The sequence below is a fragment of the Chiroxiphia lanceolata genome, chromosome 7, assembly GCF_009829145.1.
Source record: "Chiroxiphia lanceolata isolate bChiLan1 chromosome 7, bChiLan1.pri, whole genome shotgun sequence".
NCBI classification, from domain to species: domain Eukaryota; kingdom Metazoa; phylum Chordata; class Aves; order Passeriformes; family Pipridae; genus Chiroxiphia; species Chiroxiphia lanceolata.
Window position 1 is genome coordinate 18,296,542 of NC_045643.1, and position 24,390 is coordinate 18,320,931.

General features: G+C 38.7%; 1 protein-coding gene across 9 annotated transcripts in view; it reads right to left on the reverse strand.

Moving 5' to 3' along the window:
• Nucleotides 1-24,390, reverse strand: part of MAP3K20 (mitogen-activated protein kinase kinase kinase 20) — a 96,206-nt gene that overhangs the window by 54,548 nt on the left and 17,268 nt on the right. For all 9 annotated transcript variants that reach the window (XR_004357957.1, XR_004357954.1, XR_004357956.1 and 6 more), the window contains exons 3-8: nt 12,914-13,001; nt 8,630-8,731; nt 7,786-7,851; nt 7,242-7,270; nt 6,991-7,128; nt 919-1,005 (exon numbers count right to left, since the gene is read on the reverse strand). Coding sequence is in view for 4 of the 9 variants with exons in the window: in XM_032692855.1 (XP_032548746.1) it covers nt 919-1,005; nt 6,991-7,128; nt 7,242-7,270; nt 7,786-7,851; nt 8,630-8,731; nt 12,914-13,001 (510 nt within the window). In the remaining 5 variants the exon portion in view is untranslated. The remainder of the gene's footprint in view (nt 1-918; nt 1,006-6,990; nt 7,129-7,241; nt 7,271-7,785; nt 7,852-8,629; nt 8,732-12,913; nt 13,002-24,390) is intronic.

The window sequence follows — 24,390 nt, forward strand, 5'->3', positions numbered from 1 at the left end:
TTATGTAGAATAATAGAAACCTGTATTGTACAGCCACTGCCTTGCCATTGTAATGTTTCCCAAGCTTCCGCTGTGTCTAGATAGAGGAGGTTTCATCTTTGTGGAGGATTTCCATGCTTGTCTGTGTGTGGTACAGTCACAACTTTAAATGTTTTTTAAATGTAGTTACTGTCTTTGATATCAAGGGACTATGTGTTCAGATATACGCTCACATGTCCAACTAACTGAAAGCCTCAATTTGTGAGAAGAAGAAAAGCGAGGCTGGGGACACTGTACAAACGGTGTTTACACCACTGAAGTGCTTTTGAAATGGAAAGACTCTGCATGAGGAGGCTTGCAGCTATGCCACAGCCTTGCCGATACCAGTGAGGAGCTCATCTTCAATGTAGTGTTGAACGTAGGTGGCAAAACTGTAATTTCTCTCTTTTTTTTAAACTATTTTTTCTTCTTTTATTTTTGAAATTTTCATCTAAGCGGCAGTTTCTTGTACTATAGTGACTCCTGCTGGGAGAGTTAAGTTGAAGTAGCTGAAGGTCTCTTACAGATATATCAACTCCCGGCCAGTAAAAAGATGTCCTAAACGCAGGAGATGGAGTTAAACTGTTCCCCTACCTTGGACGCAATGGCTTCTTTCATCACTAAGAACAAACCCCTAGGTTTTACAATTGAGACTGAGAAACTAGTACAGTACTTGTACAATTTTTGATCTACAGCATCACGACGTGAAGCTGCAACAATTAGATGTAAAGGGTCCATTCATGAGGAATAACATCACTTTGACCCTTTGTGTTAGCTCCTACTGCTAATCTTTCCATACGCGTGAACTTACTTTCAATTTGAAGAAGATGAAAAAGTCTTTTGCAAAACCCCAATACTGTTTTCTGATCTATGTACCTGAATGTAGAAACGTAGTCTTACCTCGTTTTTTTCCACTACAAGCCAAGCTACTTGTAATCCTTCCAAGCCTTTAAAGGGGACCTCCCTTGTTAGCATCTCCCAGAGAACCTGGAAGGGAAAAAAAGAAAAGAATTTTTATTTCTGTACTTTGTATTTTAAATACATTATTAAACCTTGATACAGCACTATTCTGTATCCAATTACCAGGCAACCAGTTTCCATTTGCAGGAACTTGGACCAGTGTTTGTGTGCGAGATCTTCTCACTAAATTAAATTGAATGTTTCTGCTTTTTTCCTCTACAGAAAAGCCAAGATGAAAAACTGGGTTGCTTTTTTACTTTCTTTGTACACTACAAAGTTCACATTTGGCAGTTGAGACTTGGGAAGACAATGAACTCTTCCTCTCCTTCTCAGCCCTAACTAGACCTACCTTTGCTTTGCAGTAATTTTTCATTTAAAAATATTTCTATATGATTGCCACCAGTGAATATTATCCAAAATGTATTTTGCTCCTATGATATGCCTATGAAAATATTAAATATAATTTTGCAATCAAAACTGTAATTGTTTATCTCAAAGTATGTGATCACGTTAAACTAAGCAATATATAGCATATATAAAATTATTCTGTTCTCCTCAAGATTTTATATACGTATTGTACTTAGATATAGAAAGATCTCCTAATTTTACATGCTCTTAGTGCTTTGGTAACAGTACCTGAGAATCTAAGCTACTCTGTAGAAAAGAGCCTGGCATCACCAAGAAGGCTTCAAGTCAATGAATCCAACTTGGTTTTCTGCCACTGGGACAACATACTGGAATTCAACCAAATTAATAGCACTTTCTACCTCCACTTGTATATGTCCCTTTTTTTTTTTAAAGCTGAACCTTCATATATGTATCTTATTATAAATATCTACAAATTTTTTCTTCTGCTCATATACCAAGCAGAACAACAACAACAAAATATTTTATGCAGGATTTGCCTAAATGCATTAAGATCATTATGCAACTCTCTATATCCTCCCTGTTTGGGTTAGTACCCAGGTTTATTCCAGCTACATCATTTCAAATGGACTGTGGACAGCCATGAAGATAATCAGGAAAAAAAAAAAAGCAGCAATATTGGCAGACAGAGGTCAAGCAAAAAAAAAAAGCATTGAAGCAGAGTTGGGTCTTTAATCAAATGAACAAGGTACACTCCAACAATAGACCTATTCAAATAATTCTGCTTGAGTCAGAAGACTGATTGGTAAAGGTAAGGGTATCTTGGAAAAATAAGGCCAGTTTTCTTGAGAATAAGAAATATATGGGGGAAGTTATCGTAGACATATTCAACTATCCTGTTTGCCTCACTTCACTCCTTTTAGAAGAAAAATAAGGCACCTCAATTAGTAACTCCAATGATCACCTCTCTGCTGGTAGAGAAGGAAATTTAACTCTGAGAGGAGGAAAAAATTTAGCAGCCCCATGTACTTCAGATAAAAAAAGCAGTGTACAAAGCAGTCAGTTTAAAACAAAAGCCCCTGGATCAAATCAAACATGTAGTTGAGCAGCCTTGTAGAACCACCTCATCTGTATGACCGTACTGTGAAATCACAGAGGAAAAACTCAAGTTTGCACAAGATGGAGCAGTATCTAAATATATATTCCAAGTAAAGAACATAATGAAATACATGTTAAATGTCTTCAAGAGCCTTGAGCTGGAAAACTACTGCTGTGCTACCTTTCTTTCAGAAGACTAAATTGTAAGAGCTGCCTCATTTCATTCATGCATGTACATTTGTGCAGAACATTTTGCACCGAATTCCTTTATCGTGACACCTTTAGTGTTTATTTCCACTGCTTGTACAGATCACTGCCTCCCTAAACCAAGTGTTAGCTAAAAACACTTCAAGACTGCACACAGATGAAGAGAAAAACAGCAATCTGACACAATATGAAGAAGTTTTCTTAATGCTTTCATTTTACTAATAAATTAAAATAAAAGATCCAAAAGGGGGATTCTAGAAATCCTTCTATTTACTTATACAGATTTAGAAAACATTCTAACAATGATGCAATTTTAATATTCAGGTCCATGGTATAGATAAAGCACTTCCTTCCATCAGTGACATGTCTCTGTTTTCAGTTTTATAGGAGCTTCAATCCCATCTCTTGGACTAGCTACCCTGAATCATCAGCTAATGTGAATGATTGCATCGCCGGTCTTTTAAAAAGCAGTAAATGGGTACCTTCTGCATTCCCATTTGCCTCTTCCTCTCCCCAGGTTCACTGAGCAGCAGACAAGGACCTTACCCTGACTTACCCCAGCCTCTTTATTGCGAGGTATGCTCTGTTCATTTTCAGAACTGGTTCCCCAGCTCACTTCACATGGAAATCAATTTATCTTCCATTTCTGGTGTAAAATCTGAGACTGACATGGTTCACGTCCCCTCCCACCCCTGATGGTGAGGATCACCTGCTTTCCCAATCACATCAGCTCTCTGTGATGATGGACAGCAGGTGCTCACAGAAAAAAACAGCTAAGCTAGAAACAATTATGAAAAACAAAGGAAGGTCATTTAATGTAGGGGTTTGTAACCTGTGGCCTCTGAAGACGTTGGGCTCATCTTTGCATAGAGGAACAGAAAGGAGAGATAAATGCATGTGTGGTCATCCTATACATGAAGCTGAGAATAAGAATTATGTGGTCTTCAGAAAAAGCTCATACACTTACTTCTGTCAGCTCAGCTGTGCATTTCAGTTCTTATCCTCTCAATTATGTGACAACAACCCAAAGGAAAAAAAACAACCCCACAATACTGCCACCCCATCCCCACGCCAGTGCAAAGCCAACAAAGATTCAAAGTGCCATTTGGGTAGGGGAACATTCAAATGAGTAATATGAGGAAAAGGAAACACTCTGAACATCTTTACTGAAAAAAATAAGCGTTTTCTCCTGGTAGGAAACTGTCCACAGATGACGGTCAGGAGCCACAGTGAGCGGAAGTACAGCATGAGCATTAGCATTGCACTCATAGAGGTGCTGCCCTTAGGCGTGAAAATTAGGTCACTCTTCTCTGCATTGATCCAACTGCAGTTAAAGATCACATAATTCTTTTCAAAGAGAGTAAGGGATAACCCCTGGAGCTGGCCAACATTCCCTCTATAAATAACGTATGTTCTCATAGCTACAGCAATGTTTGAACAGCTGCTACATTTAATGGCAGTCTCTATGCCACCAATAGCCAATTAATGGTTTTACTTATTTGTTCTTGTAAGTGATAAAATAATTCAGCTACATCGTATAAGCTTTCTATTATTAAACACATTTACACTGATACACAAACACACGCTGTGGTTCACTACAAACAGCTCTGCCAGAATAACATATTCTGAGCATATGTCTTCATGATTTCAAAACAGCTTTCTGAGTGACACTGTCATTCCACATACACCTTCCTATCTGGCAGAGACGCAAGGAATAATTTTTGAGCAACACACAATGGCATGAGTCAATTTCAGGGTTGATCATTTTTAACACTTGGTATCTGTTGTTTAGAGTACGGATTTGGAAATGGATCAGAAAAGAGAATCTCAGCATGGCTGAAGGAAAGTGCAAGATCTGTCTTTGTGTTGTAATAAATCTCCTGGAACAATCAGCTTTAGCATTTCATGGCAGTATTATAAATTATTTACTATATATCCCAAAGAGAATACATGGACCTGTTTATATAAATTATTTACTATATATCCCAAAGAGAATACATGGACCTGTTTAATCATCCATGAAGAGCAGCACAAGGTAATCTGAACCTTAACTATAAACATGTATACAATTGTTCATAAAGAGGAAAATTCATTTCAGTTGAGAAGCAAACTCAGACCTATAAGGTTGCAGAAAGACTTCGACACTTCATGGAAAAAAGCTCTCACACACCTTAAGCAGAATATTTAAAATCACAGACTGGTTTGTAGAAAGAACAGAGAGTCAGACAGAAAGATAGCAGAAAAAAAATTAAAGAAAACCATGGGGAAGATGACAAATATTTCAAGTGGAATATCTATTCCTAGCATCTTACTAGTTTACATTTGAAAGGATTCTGTTCTTTGTTAAGAGGACTTTAACTAAAGAAAAGCAGATTTGTCTCTCTAGCACAAAAGCTGCTGGCAAGTGTTACACTTTGAAAAGGGATTCTTTAAATTTTGTTTTTATAGATGATAAGAATTTGAAGAGACAAAAATAGCCTTTCTCAGTTGTTTTTTTTTTTCAGTCCCCTAGCTAATTCTCTGACAGTCATAAAACTTACAGTGAGATTCCAACCTTCAATGTTATATTCAAGCCATCTCTTGCTGGTATAACCCCACTAGGTCAGTAATTTCAGCAACAGAGAACTCTGGCCCCTGCCGTTCTTCATTTCTAGCCCTGTATCTCCTCCAAAAATTATGATGTTCCAAGACTAGACTTACAAAAAGATTGACTCCTAAGAGTTTCTGAATTCATAAGTTTCTACTCCCAGTAGAACACATTAGCTCAAAAAAAATATATTAAAAAATGTGGATCAAATATTATTAGACACTCTAAAGTAGCACTACACACCCATAACAACATTAAAATATTCTGGTAACACTGAACTGTTTTCATAAAGAGGGTAGTTGAGTTTTAGCTCCAAGCACAGAACTGTCAAAGGAACCTTCCTTTCTGAATGAGGAAAAACAAACTATGCATGACATACTGTTCTCAAAGCACTGTTAATACTCCACATGATAAGATACTAAATAATTTCTTACCTTCTCCCACATAGAGAACATTACTTATAGTCAATTCAAACTAGGATGACTACAGGAGCAGTTTGAGCTATAAGACTATGTTTGGAATTTTTTCCTCTAACATTTTTGTTCTGTTTTGAAACTGGAATGTTTCCCTTCAGTGGACAATATGTGATTGCTTCCAGTAACAGTTTGCATTAACATTTACATGTTAGCTTATGTTCTCTCACTGTTTGTGACCTAGTTCAGTTAAGCAAGCAAGGATTTTGAATCTGAAAATATAGTCTTTTTCTCCCTCCTTGCAAAACTTCAACCTTTAATTGTTAAGTGATGCCACATCATCTTTCATATATTTTTTTTCTCACTATAAACAACTGTTTGGCAAAAGGTTTAAGTCATCCTCCATTGGAACATCAGCTTAGGTATGTTAACCATTAGGTGCAAGCCTAAAAACACAGTGCCTCCCTCACATCTATCTACTTCCATCCCTCAAAAAGAGGCAATACTTGACGAGTACTGAAGAATTCCTCATTCTGCCACCCACTATTGAATCCAAACACAAATATGATTAATACACAGATATGCATGGAAACTACAGTCCCACTTCCTTTCCTTTACCCCTCGAAGTACTCTTCACTGTCCTCTGTCAGAGAAAGGTTATGGCCACGTAATTTATCTGATCACTAAGGCTATTTCTAGCCTATTTTGTATTGCACAGTAAAACCAAATTAGAGCTTAACTGTGGACAGAGCGAAGTAATTCACATTATTGAATCTGAAAATCTGACATTGTGGTGAACTACAACTGATTGCTCACCCTTCAGAAAATCTGCAAAGTAATGCTGGGCTTTTCTATATTTTCCAATGGGTAGAGTCTCTATTCTCACAGGTAATGATAGCAGGGTCTTTTAAACAATTAAGAATAGAGCGGTGGCTTACTTTTTATTATACATCAGTGATACTCCATTTTAGGGAAAGTAGAATGCTAATCATTTCATCCTGTTATACCCCTATTACAAGACAACCTTCAGTTCCACAAAAAAACACAAGCAGGGATTCATGACTCAGGTTGTTCAGTGGCTCCTGAAAGCCTTTGAACATATGCTGAACAACTGTGGTTGCCCTACACTGGCATGCTGCTAATCTAATCAGATCTTACTAAACATGCAAGACACTGTTCTTCCTATCATTTTCAAGCATGTAATTGCAAATTATGGGTCAGTCTTAAAAGAAAGTCTGGGGGTTTTTTGTTGTTCTTATTCAGAATTGCTGTTCTTGCATCATGTGAATTCTGTCACGCTGGACAACTGCTACTACTCATAGTAAAATGAGAGGCACTCACCACTCCGTACGAGTATGTGTCACATGTTTCAGACACTGGAAGACTTTGAATAACTTCTGGGGCCATCCATGGAAAAGTGCCCACTAATGACATGTGTGTCGTATGGGAGTGGAACCTTGAAGCACCAAAATCACAGATCTGGCAAGAATAAATAAAAAATTAAACAGGTAATAGAATATCAACCTCATTCATTAGACATCAAAACATTGACTCAAGCAGCATCTCTCTACAAATAATTAAAGAGTTCATACCTTTAACACACCATCAGCAGCTATAACAACTGAAAATGAAAAAACAAAAGGTTAGAAGAATGCTAAAAATAAACATAATATGTTTTCACAGCAAAATACTTTGGTTTTTAGCAAGACAAATGATCTTATGGTGAGCCAGCACTTGAATGTGCACACGTGCACAACTGTCCTGGTTTCTTTGAGAAGCTTTAGAGAACATCTATTGAATCCCTGCAAGCCTTAGAACAAATGCAAAATCTTGCAGGCCTTACTGAGTTCAAAGACAGCAACACAGATAAACTTTGCTCTCCCCAATGTAGTTAGGCTTAACAAGAAGCTCTCTGGAAGACTCATTAATAAAAGGAGAAAACTGAGGTGAGACCTAGACTTTTCTTGACTATTATCTCCCTGTGTGCATTATGAAAATTTGTGTCCCTCCTATCCCACGACTGGTAGTGGAAGTTTCATTTTAAAGTCAATGTTCTGCAAATTTCATAAACAGCCGTCAACTGCTAAGTACAGACTGCACATTGAATATGTATTACTCAAAAGCATGCTACTTTACCATTCCTGGACTTCAGGTCCCTGTGGATAACTTTCACTGGAGCTTCCATGTGTAAATAGTGCATTCCTACACAAAACAAGGGAACAATCTAGTTAGACAGGCTGAGCAGGGCCATCATGAATCTGCAGTCATGTTTCCTGGTTCCCACTAATTGTACTTGTTACAAGCTGGCATACCTGTATGCCATACTGACATGCTGAAGAAGAAGTAAAGCTTCCCATAATCTACTTTGAGTAAAAAGTATCAAGTAAAGCTCATGCATCTATCAGAGCATCTATATGGATATGCTAATGGTTTTTAATGTCATATATAGTTATTTTCTCTAAGGTAGTGTCTACACAAGGAAGCCCGATATGAATTTACCATTTGTTCATTAGTTTACACTAATTCTTGTGTGGTTGGTCATGGAGAACACAAAGGATGGAACAGCTTATTCTACGTTATGATGTGAAGAGTTTCAGTATGGTTGCTGAGAATAAACCCTCAGCTTCCTTTAATGCCCCAATTCAAATCAAATGTAAGGGTAATTATGCACTTTACCTCATAATTACTCTACATCAGCAAAATTATCCTCTTGGGACTTAGGGGCACAGCAGAAGTAAAACTGGCTCATAGAAGCCATTTTCACTTCAGAGTATTTTGGATTCATAATAAACAAGGAACATATTAAAAAGCACAGTGAATGGGCTTTGCTTTTTTTTATGTATGTATGGTTGGTTGGTTGGTTTTGTTACAATTCGAATAAGAAAGACTACGAAGGCTTTCCTGACTTCCCAAGGAAAGCATCTCCAGCTGTACACTTTGCTGGCTGTGTAGGACAGTATATACCACTCATCTTACTTACCTTTAGCTATGTCAGTTGCCCAGGTCATGATATGATCCATGTCCATCTCTTCACTTTTGTTACTATTAATGTAATCAAACAGTGAGCCAGCAGAAGCATACTCTGTTAAAAAACAGTAACAAACAAGACATTTTAAAACATAGCACCTAACTTGAAAGATGTAATAGAAACTCTGCTAGTTCCAGAAAGAAGTCAACCTCTGGCTTAATGACAAAGAATTTGGGTTCAGCAGCTAATACTATTAGTAGTGTAGTAGAAGAGTGGTAGTTTGTTCTGACTACCCCAACACAGACATAACCTACTGCTAAGGAAAAAAACCTAACAACAAACAAAGTGTAATCATATATAACAACAGACATTAAATTGAAAAGGCATTAGAAAGGTCTGGCATCAAGAAAGATCGGGCAAAGCAGTTCAAATTCCAGAGTAAAAGGCTCTGGATGTTCCTTGTTCAGGATAAGCAAATCTTTTTCTTAATTTCTCTTAACTACACCAACAAAATGCCACAGCAGGATTCTATGGGTACAAACAAGGGGTTTTGGGGTCTACTGGTGTTTGCAAGTGTGGCAGATGGAATCCAGTCTGACTACCAGAGCTGTATGCCTTAAAGCAGGAATAACATGCTAGTTTCACCTACACACATTCCGGTGTGAAAATGGAGACAACTGAAACCTGCACAGCGCCACTTTTATATAACCTAAAATTCTTACTTTTTTACACAGTGAATTTGCCACTCTTGATCAGAAGAGCATTTAACATATGAGGTTGGTGGTATCAGATCCATCTTACTGTTTCCAAAATCAAGGATACTCCCCACTGGTAAGCAGTACTGTGTGTAAGTGATGCCCCATAATAAAGGATTTTCTTTTTTTTTAAAGTAAAGCTACATGTTAAATATATAATGTTCTGTTAGGAAGGAAGGGTCTCCAAGTAGAAAGGGAAATTAAAATTTTCTTTTCCTATTTCCCCATGGAGGAACAGAGTAGCAAATCAAATAATTTGTTCATGAAAAACAGAAGGATGAAACTAGAAGCCTAATCCTGAGATATGCAGAACAGATTTCCTTGTGCTGTAGGTCATGTACAGCAGTCTAAAGGCTGTAGCTCTTCTGCTTAGTATTTTTATACTTATTTAGAATTCATTCATGTTTCACCAAAAAAGGAAGTTTATGAGATGAAGCAGCTGATACATTTTATCTGTTTGCCATGACAGAGCAGGCACATGCCACCACATGTAGCCCAAGTAGCACAGAGATCAGTGGGATGCAAGGAGCAACTTAAGCCTTTTAGCCCCCTCTTTCAAGACTATTCAGTGTGTTTCTCAGGCAGAACTTAGAACCTACTCACAAGACTTAGGGAATCTTCACATCATTTCAAAGCAGCCACAAAATCATTGCCACTAAGACGATACTGAATGCATCTGAATTTTGTTAATAATAATAATCAATGATTGAAACATGATAGGCTAAATGCATTAAAAAAATTTATATTGTTCCTTATCAAGGAAATCAAAACCACTGGGAGACTGTTGCATGGGGAAGGAAGACAAGGAAGGAGATAAGACTGAATCTGCATCCTAGAACATGGTAGGCCAGATGAGAAGATTCCAGTGCTAAATGAAAGAGGGAGAAAATAGCAAGTCCCTTGAAAGTAAACACTCAAGTGGCAAGCAGAACCTCCCACTGAAAGGACAGACGTGTTGCTTCTGATGTCACCGACAGAAGAGTAAGCTGCTGACCCGCACATTTCCACAATTAAAACAGAAGCTTTTTTTACCCACGATGTCATCATCCGTCTTATAAATGGATTCTTCAGGAATAGGTTGGCTGCATGCTTTGCATGCCTTTACAATGCATAATTTGATCCACCAGGGTCAGGGACAACTCAGCTCCCCAAGCCCTTTGCCATTCTGTGTGAACAGAGGCAAGCAAGCTTTTTTCAACAAAGCTCCACTGTTGGTATTTATTCTATGTATTTATTGTGCCTCAGGTTTTTACTAGGAGCTTATGGATTTGGATATCATATCGCAAGGACAATGTTCTGTCAATAACGGAAAAGAAATATTTGCTTTAGAAGGAAACAGTCTGAGTGCCTGACTGGACCCACCCTGTGATGGGCTGTGGGATACACCATATGGTTCTGTGCAATGGGGGCACAAGCTCTGAGAGCCTTTTGGGAGGAGGGAGCTGTGGTCAAAAGCCACACCTGAAAGCCAGACATTGAGACTGCTGCTGACAGACAGCCAGTGACATCTAGAATGATGTGATCCATGTTAGCAGCTCACCAGGCGGGATGATCTGCTGTAGTGCTGACATACATCCCAGCAGGAAAACGTGTTTTAACTGCAGACGTAGCCTTTCTCAGAGAACTCCTTGACAATTCCACATAAGATGTTACGTGCAGCTAATACTCAGTACATGCCAATGCTTGGCTGAATGCTCTCATCTCCATCACTGAAGAAACATTAGTTTCTCTGCATTTCTTTTTGTTTGGGATTTTCCCTCACAAGAAATGGATCTCTGACTAAATACAGGATTAAGTCTGCAACACTGATGGCCATCCGGAAGATCATGAAGTAAAAACCCCTCTAAAATATATTTCAAGTACAATTAACATTTCTCAGCAGCCATTCTCTCATTTGAAAATGGTGTGGGGAAATGGAGCCTTGCTTCCCTTCCAATCCACAGGACTCTGGTCTCAATAGAAGTTGCAGGGAGAATCAACACAGTTTGCTAAAAAAAAAAAAAAGCTTTTTTCTTTAGCCAGGGTGTAATCAGAGCTCCATAAGGAACAAAGTGGTTGAACTACACACTGTAGTCTCTTTCTCACAGGTGGTTGGAGTCCCTGTTCTCAATAACATTAGGAATTACTTTAGCTGCTGTCTGTCTGTCTCTCTTGTGACTGGTAAGAAGGTCAAATGTCTCCACACACTGACCTTTTGCAAGATCAGACAGAGGCCTTCTGATCCAGACATCATCCTAGGTCATTGATTACAACTCTCCTTTGCTACTCTGCTTGCTGGTTTACACTTATTACAGTTATATTAAGAAGGATAGTAAAATTTCATTACTTGATTTATTAGTTTGTATTAATTTTATTGCTTCCAGAAAGAATTCAAGTTCCTGTCTACATGCCATCACCAGTGCATTCTCTGAGCAGTGTAGACTGTGGTCACCCCCCGCACCTCTGGAGTGCTGGCTGCCACACCAGACCTCCACTAGGCTTATACTCCTCTGGTGAGCAAAGCTTCCCACGCTCTGAACAGTGCTGCTGCTCTGATGCGCTCCCACCAGAGCACTTATCACCAGTTATCACTGCTGTGACAACCAGATGTCTAAGAGGCAGGGAGAAATAACTGAATTTTCTCAAGTTCTGACCACCATCTGAGAACCAATAAAAACCTGAACAGCAGTGATTCAAACTGGTATTAAGACTGTACCACACACAAAGACTACTCTTTGCATCAAACTTTGAAGTGTTTGAAGTGACGTGACAAAACATGCCTCTTAATTCACACTTTGATGAGTTTTACCTCTCTGAACATTTATTTCAGCAGTGATGGGAGACTGCTTTGCTTTGGGTTTACTTTCTACAACTATCTTACATAGTTTTTCCCACACAGGAAAGGGAGAAAATTTTCTATCTGGACCAATTCCCAGGTATGGGTAGGAAGCTTAAAGTGGTGATAGAAAAAAGAAAACACCACCAAAAAAACCCAACAAAACCATAAAAACCAACCTCTGTATAATTCTAGGAATGTCAGAATAAATAAAACCTAGTTTCCAACGAATAAAGGGAGTTGTCTTATGATGTCTTATAAACCCTTGACTTTATTTCAAGCTCTTCCCAGGGCTCTTCCCACTCTAAATTCTCCTATTTTCAATACAGGCAGAATTCATGGTGTAGCTTTGCTCTGAGCAGACTCTCAGCCTTCTGTTTTCACAGAACCTGCCAGAATTTCATATCGTGAAAACCTCTACTTCTGCAATATGCCAGTTGAAATGGAAAAGCAATTCTCAGAAAAGGGTAAGAGAACACAGTGAAAGCTACTGTTTAAATGAGTGCTGAGTTTGTGAGATACCCTAGGCTCCACCTGCCTCCAGCCATGCTCCAGCCTGGTTCCCACCTCCAGCGCTCCCATTTACATTGAGGCAGATGGTGCCAAGCACTCTAACATTCAAACAAGGACAGAACAAATAGTGAAACACTGAAACAGGGTAAAGCAAATACTTTGTAACACTGGAGTTTTGAAGAATCAAGAAAAGGGTCAGACAAAAATCCTTACCTGTAACTATGCCATAATTTGGAGGTTCAATGACAGCTCCGTAGAACTGAATGATGTTTTTGTGACTCAGCACACTGAGTATTTCTGCCTGTTGAAAACAAACAAACAAGTTAGACAATTAAAATGGGACATTTACTATGATAGTTTATTTTATACCCCAGTGGGTATACACATATATATAACATATATATAAACACACACGTATCTAGGAAAGACTGTCCACAAACACTTGGCATTTGAAAACCTTATGAGAGAGTTTGGCAGATGAATGCTTTGTATGTTTGGGGGGAAAATAATAAATTTCAGACTATTCTTTCATGGCCAAGGCACAGATGTAGAAGTTAAGTCTTTGGAAAAACTGAAGGCCTTGGAAAACTTTGTTCAAAGAAAGATCTGGCATTTTTGGCAGAGCTGCAGCAGTCCTATCCAGAATTTGTGTTTATGCACAAAGTACTACGGGTTCAGCGAGTCCAGCACTTCAGGCTGTTAGAGCATACCATGCACACACGGCTCCATCCAACATTTACTGGAAATGCAGAATTTCCAGGCATGCGCTGTGGAGTCTGACTGGATACGCACAGCAAGCACGCTTGAGATTGCCAAATAGCCAGCAGTGCAGCTGAAACTGCTCCTCAGAGCAGACTACAGATGTTTGGCAATTCTGGATAAACACACAAAACCCTGCAAGACAAAACCCTGTAAGACAATGAGACTGTATCCACAGAAATTAAGACATATACTTCCTGTAGGTTTTGAGAGTAAAAGTCAGGTAACTCCTTCAAGATCTCTCACCAGTTTCACCTTTGTAGTTTATTAAAATAAATACTCAAGATTTTGATGTTCATACTCTAATCTTGGATTTAAGAGACACCAAAGCAAGATTCCATCTAAGAAATATGGAGATGCACCTTCTAATTTTCCACAGATACCCTGAATGAAAAACTGGGAGGGAAAAATTGGCCAACTCTTTCTAAGGACCATTATATCTGACAGAATCTTTTCTGAACACTTTTAATCACTCTGCTGTTGTTTGCACTAGCGATTCTAGATGATTCCTTTTATGTTTTGTTCTTTTCAGTTGCTGTACATCAACTGTGAACTCCATTAGCCAATTTAAAGACACTTATTCCTTACAGTGAGAACCAGATGCAAGTCAGTCCACATCTTTGAAGTTTTTGTACTATTTTTGACAAGAAGTGCCATATTTCAATGAAAATGACTTTCAGATAGCAAATTACAAAGTGATGGTTAAAGACTGGTATTTCAAAGGTCTCTTAGGCACTAACAAGAATATTCAGAATCACCTTTAAGCATCAAACTCATACTTAAATCCAAAATGCCTAAATGCTTGGAAGAAAATCGTGTCATGCATCTGTGTCTAAAGGCCCTCACTGGCTTGGGCACAACACTCTTCCCTCAGTAAAGCTGCTTTCCATCTTATGCAAGCTGAATGAGCACCAATTTCCTTCCTAACTGGTGATGAAAAGTAACAAGTATTCAGCTATTTAATTAATGTTTTGTGAAAAACAGATTTTTTTTTTTTATGTTGTATTGAAGCATAACTAGTGGGTTCTTCAGCTGAAGGAAAGGCACCCAAACATGTAAATACAAACCCCCTGGATATAATATAGAGACACAGTCAGACACACAAGGTGACTGCAAGAGAGCTTAATATTATGCTTAGTCCCATGATAAACTTAGTCCCAGCCTGTTACTGACCATCAAACTACACTAAAACCATTCACCCTGCACTTACATCACAGGTATGGATGAAATTATGCCCTCTCGAGTCCTGCTGAATTGAATTACAGACTAGATGCCATTTCTTGAAGGCAAAGAGATTCAGAACTCTAAACAAACCTAATCCCCTGTTTACCTAATTCAACCACTATCACAAAATCCGAGGTCAAAGTAAATTACACAGAAAACATTTTAAGTTAATTCTCACTTACTGGCTTACCATAAATCAAACCCAATTCATAAGATAGCTACAGTATAAGAGTTTGGAATTCAGGTAATCCCTAAGTGTACAAACATTGTAATTGTGTCCTGTGAACCACGGTATGGATCACAGTGTTTAATGGATAATTTAGTTTTATGGCTGTTTAATCTCTACTTACTGACATATGTGAAAATGTCAATTACATCATCTATGACTGACATCACCCTACAGCTGCCTCTAGACCCATTAGTACTGCTCTTAACCTTGTAGTACAAACAGCCATGCATAAATAACCGTATCTTCAGCTGTTTCAGCAAGTAAAAACAGGGTCCTCCCCTAGGCCTTGTCTGTGTTCAGCAATTACTGGACAGAAATCACAAACACAGATTCTAAGCATGGCTGACAGCAGATGAGGGGACAAACCAAGCTGGCTGGACAGTGTGGTCTTGTTATGAGCACCACAAGCCTCAGCTCACTGGGATAACCCAAGCCCTCGCTTGCTTTTGCTCTGTCCTGTACCAGCACAGCAAAAGCAGCAAATGCAGCTCAGCTCTGACGACAACTTAAAGGTTGGTGCTGACTGCAGATGTGGGCAGCCTGATGCTGAGCTGGCATTACTCGGGAAGCAGACAAGGCCATATCGGCAGATCTTTAATTGCAGCCACAGAGACAGTAAGGATGTGGACGGAGGCACTTTGCATACAGCTGTGTTGTTGCCTGCCAGCTACTCACAGCAGCTGCAGCTGCTCTTGTTAGAGCTCCCTATCCTAAGGCAGTCAAAGTTAGCGAAGACCAAACGACTCAGCATATTTTAGTTACTCTGGTTCTCCTTAGAAATATGTTAGAAATTTATTACAGTCACACTTGTAGTCAAGAGAACTGATCAAGGGTTTGGGCTAGCAGTACAGCTGGAACTGCAAAAGAACATCTGTCCACACAGTTTTTTCAGTATCAAAAGACTTTTCTGCTTGGGCCCAGACAAACTGGGCCCAAAGCAACTCAACCACCACTTCTTCCAGGTGCCTTTGGAGCACCTGACTGGAAAAAGCAATGTACTGCCATCTTTCCACTCTGCTCTGAGCACACTGGTTTAGGATTAACACAGGAAATAGCTGCAGCCCCTTGTGAGATCATCAGGTCAGCCAGCAGCCGACCAACTCTCCCGTTAATAAATCAGTAAACTGCATAGCAAGAGGCACCTCTGCTCCATGTAAAATTACAGTTAGACATGGTTAGCTACTCAAAGAATCTGACTAACACAACTTCCTTAACTGCCTTATAATACTATTATATCATGGAAAAGTTCGGTTATTTATTTTTTCAGAGAACTGTTTGTCATGTTTATTAAGGAGATATTTAGACACACTGAAGGCAGCTTTGGAAAGACATTTTTTCCCTAAGTCTTATAGCATTTTAAAGGCTTTGAGTTTTGTCATGTTCTTGGGAGAGTTGCAACTTAGCTACTCTCAGGGGGTTTTACAGTCTAATAAAAGAGCAGCTGGAAGAGGCCAGCAGATGTTTTATTACAATCATTCCATTAGTGGCAACCACATACAAAAAAGAAATGCTAACACAAATAAATACTACACCTTTATTTCTAGATTCCTGCTCAAAAATACATCCAGTCTGTTTCCATTCCCAGCATCTCATGAAAGCTCTCTTGTGAATTCACTGTTGTCTAATAAGATATGATGCCTCTTATAATATACCAATTTCTCTAGGTAAACAAGCCCAAAACATCATTTTACAGACACAATACTAGACAATCAGCATCTATCATTGCTAATAAATTATTTTCTCAAGATGCAGAACTTCAGAAACGTAAAACTATTACTAAGAATTATATAGCAGGGATGAATCATAGAATCAACCAGGTTGGAAAAGACCTCCGAGATCATCAAGTCCAAACCTTGACCCAACACCGCCGTGGTTACTAGACCATGGCACTCAGTGCCACATTCAGTTTCATCTTAAAAACCTCCAGGGACGGTGAATCCACCACATCCCTGGGTAGCCCATTCCAATGGCTGATTCCAATGTCTGATTACTCTCTCTGTAAAAAATTTTTTCCTAATATTCAACCTAAACCTCCCCTGGCACAGTTTAAGACCGTGCCCTCTTGTCCTGATATGCAATTATTACAGTTCTGAACACTGAAAAGAAAATCAAGCAGATACAAAATAAAACCTTAGGACTTTGCCAACTGATTTATCTGTTCTCATAAAATTTTCCATGAAAAAAAGTACAAACAAGAATTTTGTGCTTTGGGGTCCCCAAATAATAAGCAAAGCATTCTGATTGTCCAGTTCAGGGAATGTTTGCTAAACCTATTAAACTGTCTTTAATATTAACAATGCAAGAGGAAAACCACATGAACATGGCAAAGCCAAGGATCATTGGTGAGATCTTTTATATGCAAATAAGTAATCACTTGCTCCAATGGACACACTCCCAGAATAAATGTGTTACCAACTTTTTCAATAGATTTTCAATAGACTCTTTTTTCAAAATTATAGTTCTAAAACTATGGTTGCCTGACACTCAAAGTTGTGTGAGCTTGGGCTTCTTTTTTAGTACTGATTTAGAGGATAACTTATGCCAAATGAAAGCAATCTTCTACAGCCTATTTACATGTTAAAACTCTGTCAGCATTTGTCTTAGAAGACAGCCTCTACATTCGAGCTGTATTAAGTAACAGCATCCTGGTTTTTAAACCATATAGAAAAGAGTTAAATTACATTCTCAGATTGATGTCACCAGCACTTCTGTACATAACAGAATTAAATTCTCACAAGTACATCTACAATGACGTACCAAATTTGTACTTAAAACCATCTCAATGGAGCAAATGTTTCAAAGCATCAAATCTGCATCCAAAATTATGTCCCAGAGACTAAAAGTGGAAATATACAGAAAACTAATAAATTCTCATTGCTACATAATCATCTTACGGTTTAAATCCACTGGTCTTTATCACCAAACAATTCTCATTTTTTGCGATACTGTGGTAGAAGCACACTTCAAATACATTGCTCTGACTTTTAGGTTGCAATCTTGAAGAAAAAAAAGCACATTTCCAAGACAACTCAGTTCTGTTAAACTGTCATAATATACCAGAGAGAAGGAATACGGACATAAATTTGTTATGTGGTCTTTTAGGCTCTCTCCATCTTATCTTATTATTTTACACTTTAAAATAATTAATTTGCATCATGCAGCACCAAAGGACATGTTAGTAGTAAAATGTATTGGATATTGACCATTTGAAAAGAAAACTGAGTTATAGTAGAGTATAAAACTTTTTATAGCAACCATTGCATATAACTTGGCACTTTAAGGAAGGAGGCTATGGGGTTAGAAGTACTAGGTAGTAAATGCCTGTCAAAACACTGCAAAGGATTGCTCAGCCCATGGAAAAAGCTTGGTATCAGTGAGAGAAGAGGCTGTTAACAAACTGACAAAACTAAGCAAGGGCACTTTCTGTAGAAAATCCTTACGGAAGGTTTAATAAGCTTGGAAAAATTCTGTGTTACAGTTACGCTGCCATTAACAACAACAAAAAAGCACAAAGATTATGGACAAATAATTCACACAGATTTCAATTAGAAATCCACAATGTCCAAACATATCCTACAGAAGTGTTACATTTTGCAGCAGACAACTTGAGATTGTACGAGCATTTAATATTAAGGTACCTGATAAGGGGAGATCTGACAAGAACAAGTTTACTTTGGATTTCATTACTGTTATTCACATACAGTACAACCCTTCAAAACATGCATAAACTACATATTTGTAATTGTGTAAGAGTTTAGAAGTTATCAATGTCCTGCAATACTATAAATATTTAATTCAGGCAGATTTGGAGTATGAAGCTGCCTCCAGCTGCAAAGCAACACCAGCAACTGAGTAGAAACAACAGATGAGTGGATTAAACAGCAGGGCTGAAATACCCGAGCTCCCATAGAGCAGTTTATTTTCAGCAATCATCATTTCTCTTCTCAATGCTGGGAAATTTTCCCAGTTACCTGCAATCATTTTGAACACAAACCTGCTTTGACTACGGAAAACGGTAGCAAAAACAAGATCCCTAAAATACATGGGAATAACAAGATGTAAAACTTTCTGACTCCCTGCTCCCTCCACAGGTGGGAAGGCATCATGGCTAATATGCAACATCTGAATCTTTTCAGGCCCCAAAAATGGAAAAATATCCAAGGAAATTATTTCTGAGATCAAAGTCACTGTAAATCTCGTAAGCACCGTGTTGGAAAGACATTCTGGTATGACAGTGATGGGCAAAACCAATCCCCTCTCAATGAGCCATGTCCATACATATCCAGACAGAGCAGTGATTTTTCTGAGATCTGCACAGTATTTGTAAGGAATCTGGATAAGATAACCTAGAACAAGTCAAATCTCATTATACAGCGGCTTTTGCTGAACAAGTAGCATATGCTCCAACAGAGACAGCAGCAGCTGTACTTCTGCATCCTGATCTACTCCTCTAAAGCAGCTACGATCTTTACACTAAAGTATTTTTCATCTTGATCATGAAAACTGTAATTTAACCAAGGAAAATAAAACCCATCATGTTCTTGATGAGCACTCATTTAAAGCCTGTCTTAGAGTGGATAAATCCAACCTACTGTAGCTAATGATAGAGATAGCACTTGATGGGGATCCCTCTTACTGGAATCATAGTGGATGTCATAATTCCAGAAAATGTTTCTCAACCAGACAGGCTGAGCCCACTCTTATGAAAACAGCACATGGCAAGATGTGTTACCCTGCTGTTATATGTTAACAGCAAATTACACGTGATTTTGTTTTCCACATGGGCTACCAGAGCTCTATACAAGGCTCTCAAAATGACCTGCCCCTGCAGAAAAGGAAAGAATCGCTCCCTATCTGGAATCCACCTACTTAAAAAAGACACAAAACTTTCAAAACAGAAATCCCAGCTGCAACCAGTATGCATAAAAAGAAAGGAGAGGAAGTAGTTGCCAACTACTGATGTTCTCTGCTGAAGTAACTGAGAGTCCACCATGGATGAGAGGCATTTTTCTTGCCACATTTACATTCACCATAACACAACCTCACAAAATCCAAGTCTTTCAGGAACATGAGTTGTCACCATAATCTGAATCTCTGACTGCTGTGCGTTACCTGAATGACACCCATCATGTTTTTATGTAAAACTGTCCAAATAATCCACCATGAATCATGGCAAAATCTTCACCACAAATCTGCTTCCAGTTCTGGTTTCACCATGCAGTAGCAACAGATCACCTTCCTTCTGAATCCAGAGCAGCAAGCTGTCTCTGTCACCAAGTCCTCTTTCTCTTTACCAAAACTTAAGCATTAAGCATCGTTCCTCAGGTTACAGCCAGGTCTCCCTTTTGCCTAGCTGGAATTCACAACAATATAAGCAAAAACATCCTCTGGAAACCCAGGACTTCCAACTCCACCAAAACCTGACTTGCACCTTCTTCAACTACGTACCACTGTCCTTCAACCCGGACCACCCCATAAAGCAATAGCCAGAACAGCATACTTCACAGCAGGTCTATGCCACACTACCACCTAGACCACTATGGATCAGAATCCCCATTTCTAACAAAACTAAAGTTTCAGCACATAAATTCCTTACCTGCTTTTCAGAAAAGTTATTCTTCTTTGTCTAAGATTGAAAATTGTATTTTACTCAGAAACTTGGCTCAGATGCTACCCCTACTGGGTAGTGATGGTCAAAAAATAAAAGTAGACAAAATTCGTGAAATTTTAAGCTTTTACCTTTATGAAACATGGACCCCCTGTTTATTTTTTCTTGGGACTCTTCAGGTTACCTTCATGATAGCTCAATCTTTTTTCCATTAGGACTAAGAAAAATTCAAATGAAACAACATTTAAGATAAAAACCTTGGAGGAAAACTACCAATATTTTAAAAATGCTTTTAAATGTCATCAAACATTTATTACTATGACTGTACTATATATTTCTGACATGTAACCAGTTTTTCCCCTACTTCTCTTTGATGAATTTCTTGTACACAGGACTCCCTATCTTATCTAGGCTTCTTCATAGCTATCTGCTTACACAGATATGGCAATAACAACTATTTCATTTCTAATCCTTGTTATGTAAGAAGAGTGGCCAGCCTCAAAAAAATTTTTTTTAAAAGGTAGTAACTTGAATACCAGTATCTCTGAACTCTGCAGAAAGTGGAAATCCAGAAGAACCTATCTAGAAGAACCTATCTAGAAGAGTGAGACTGATTACAGTGACCTGTGAAGACAGTTGCTTTGAGTTTCACGAACAGACTTACAAGGAGCAAAGAATTTGCAGGGTTTTGTACCACCACAGGATACCAAATTAAGTCAAATGATTTTCTCGTTGCTCTTCTCCATGAAACAACAATATCCCAAGCTAGTTCCTCCCCCAAAGTTAGGACAGAATGACTAGAGGTACTGTAACCTCTACCCATGTCTGTGTCACAGCCTTGGCTCTGCAGTTTGAACCCACTAGAAAGAATAAAACTGAATAATGAGCCAAACTGAGAATGCAAAGCCTGAGACCTGCTCCAATTCCTTTGTAACAGGTTTGGTGAACAGAGCACACGCAGTCAGGAGCACTTCTTCTAGGGAGAGCTGGAAATGTGGAAAAATCACAGCCTATGCATACCATTAATTCTCAGTCTCTAATATGTACAAAACATTTCTGAGAACTGCTCTAACTCACACACATGAAGAGACAAAAATTTCTAAAAGAATACAGATGCAGGAAAAGTGGCAAATAGAGGACAGTTGAATGCAAAGGAACGGCACCGCAATAATACTGTACAATGCAACACAATCTATTTTAGGGTAGACATGTAAGGGGAAAGAACCTCTTTGCAACCATGTTCAGTTTGGGCATTTTTCCATTTGTCAGTTTCTACTTCCACACCAGTAATCTGCACCTGCACCTTCAGACTTGATTTGAATTTTCTCTTTCATCATTTTATTAGAAAAATTCTAGACATATCAGAAATCAATATCAGAGGAACATCATACACATACCCTAATGAGATATTAGTAACATTTAAGAGGCCAGTTACAAAATGGAGATCATTATTTTGTGGTTACAAAACAACTGACTTCCTCCATCGACCTGCACTGTGCTTCCTGAGGACCTGCAATAAACAAAACAGCAAAGAGGAAGTGGGAACGCTGTATTACATGTGCCTACAGGAACTTCAGGACCGGGGTCACATTGTGCAGAATCCAACAAAACCTCTCTCTGTACCTACTCTGGGCTGTACCTGAAATGCTGAAAAGAAGGCATCATGCTGCAGCTAATGACAATTCCAGTCTAAATCTGAGTGCAGAAGGGAGAAGTTGCATCTCTTCCTATTCTAGCAATACCTCGGTCCTTGCACAATTACTAAGTGCTTGATTTATGCTCCGAGCATGACAAGGATTATATTTGCAAAGTTCAGTACAGTCAACTGAGCTCACAAGCTGGATCCAGGGCCCAGAAGCTCCATGATGTCTCGGTGGCACAGAGCACATTCAAACCTTCAACAGGTCCTTTGGTGCGGAAGAATAACAGCATTCCATATACCACAGTTTCCCATTTTCCAAAGGCAGAAGTATGCAAAACCTCGTCTAAGACATCAGCTCCCATCAACGATCAGACACAAGCAAATGTAATTTTCCATACCACCTTCAGGTCAAGCAAGGTTGGAATGACTTTAGGCATTCTCCTTCATCCAAACAAAATCATCCTCTGGCAATATTGATGACAAAGCTTTGCTGCCTGAGACACATCTCTGTAGAAAGCTCAGCAAGGACTTTTTTCCACCCTATCAGAATGCTGTATGGCTACGTGACATTTTCCTTCCCTTTCTACATGTGCTGCTGGCCTGCTGAGGGTGCTCACTTCAAGGAGACAAATCCCTGATGCCAGGGAAAGTTCTTCCTTCTGCCTGGGAAGGGAGGGACAAAAAAAAAATGCAGTATTGGCAGAAAAAAAAAGACCCAGAGAAACATTTCTTCTCTTCAAGAAGAGTTAGCGGTACCTTGCAATGATTATACAGTGTTACTATAAAGAGGGTTTGGCTGATCCCATATATCCAGAAGACAGTCAAAACCCTTCTGCCTTTTTCCTTCTTGAGTTTTAATTGTTGCACTTTGAAGGGTTTCAAGATTTCTCCTCAAGGTCAGTTTTAACAATTGTCTCTGTCTTTAGCAAATCTGGATATAAGTACCATAGTGGGCTCTAAGGGGAGAATATGAGACCATTCTGAGGTCACTGTTGTGCAGAGCAAGTGTGATAGTCTTGCATATTATTGCAAACCTTGCAAATATTATTTTAAAATATTTCAACCATTAATTATTCCATATTGTATTCTCAGGGACAGTAATAGAGAACTTAAGCCTTTAGAAGTGTCCTGCATCTTTTCATATGTCCTCACTGTTTAGTTTAGACTAACATACCTTTATTATTGTGTACATACAGAAAGAGACCATGAGGTGTAAAAGCCTTCTGAAAATATTGCTTTTTTATTCAAAATCTCTACTGAATTCAGAATTTTGATGGGTTGAAGTAAGTGGTGGTGCTAGAATAATATTGAAGTTGTAGAATTATGATCCCAATTCTTCCAAATATATATTTTAAGATACACAGTTTCTTTAAAATGTGAGGAAGCAAAATTCCTCATTCTTTTAAAAGCTGTGTACAGGGATGGGTTTTCACAAAAATGAACAGCCTAATAAGGGTGAAGAATCCTCAACTGAAAGCTCACAAAGGGACCCCTCTATCCCTTGTCCATTTTCTCATTTCTACTTTTCTCGATAGGGGTGTCTCACCAGAGGACCTGAAGAGTGAAAGATTTAAAAGTATAGGACTGAAATCCATCAAACCCAGGTTTGTGGTCCAAACCCAAGCAGCTGCCAAACCCAGAGACAGGAACGTATGCTCACTTCTGCCTAATAAAATTTGAATCAAACACTTTGCATCTGATTCTCCATGTGAGCTTTTATGCAAACTTCTAAAGTGCAAGGAATCCTGGGGTGGAAGAGCTATTCTGAGAGCTTTCACATAGTTCATGTAATTAGGGAAACCACTTCCTTTGATTGTAAGTGTTCAAAACAGCTGAATTTCTTCTTTCAAAGGACTCTGTGATTTGGGTCATCTCTTTTGCTCGCTCTTTTATGTTTCTCAAGATGAGAGGTGAGACTGTAGAGCACATTATTTAGAAAAAAAAAAGATTCCACTTTTTGTTTTAGGGATTGAACTTCAACTATTCAAAAGCTTGTCATTTGGAAATCTATCTTTCTTTCCCTCCCTCTGTTTCCTTCCTCTTCTGATAAGCTCTTCAGTGGCTTGAGCAAACGTAGTCCAAAATGCCAATTTAAACCTAAGGGAAAACCGAAATATGGTACATAAAGGAAAAGGGACTCTCATTTTCCTTTGTGCGGTTGTGGCTGAATATGTAATTATAAAGGAGCTCTAGCTGCAGGATCTCAGTCCCCATGTCACATTTACTTT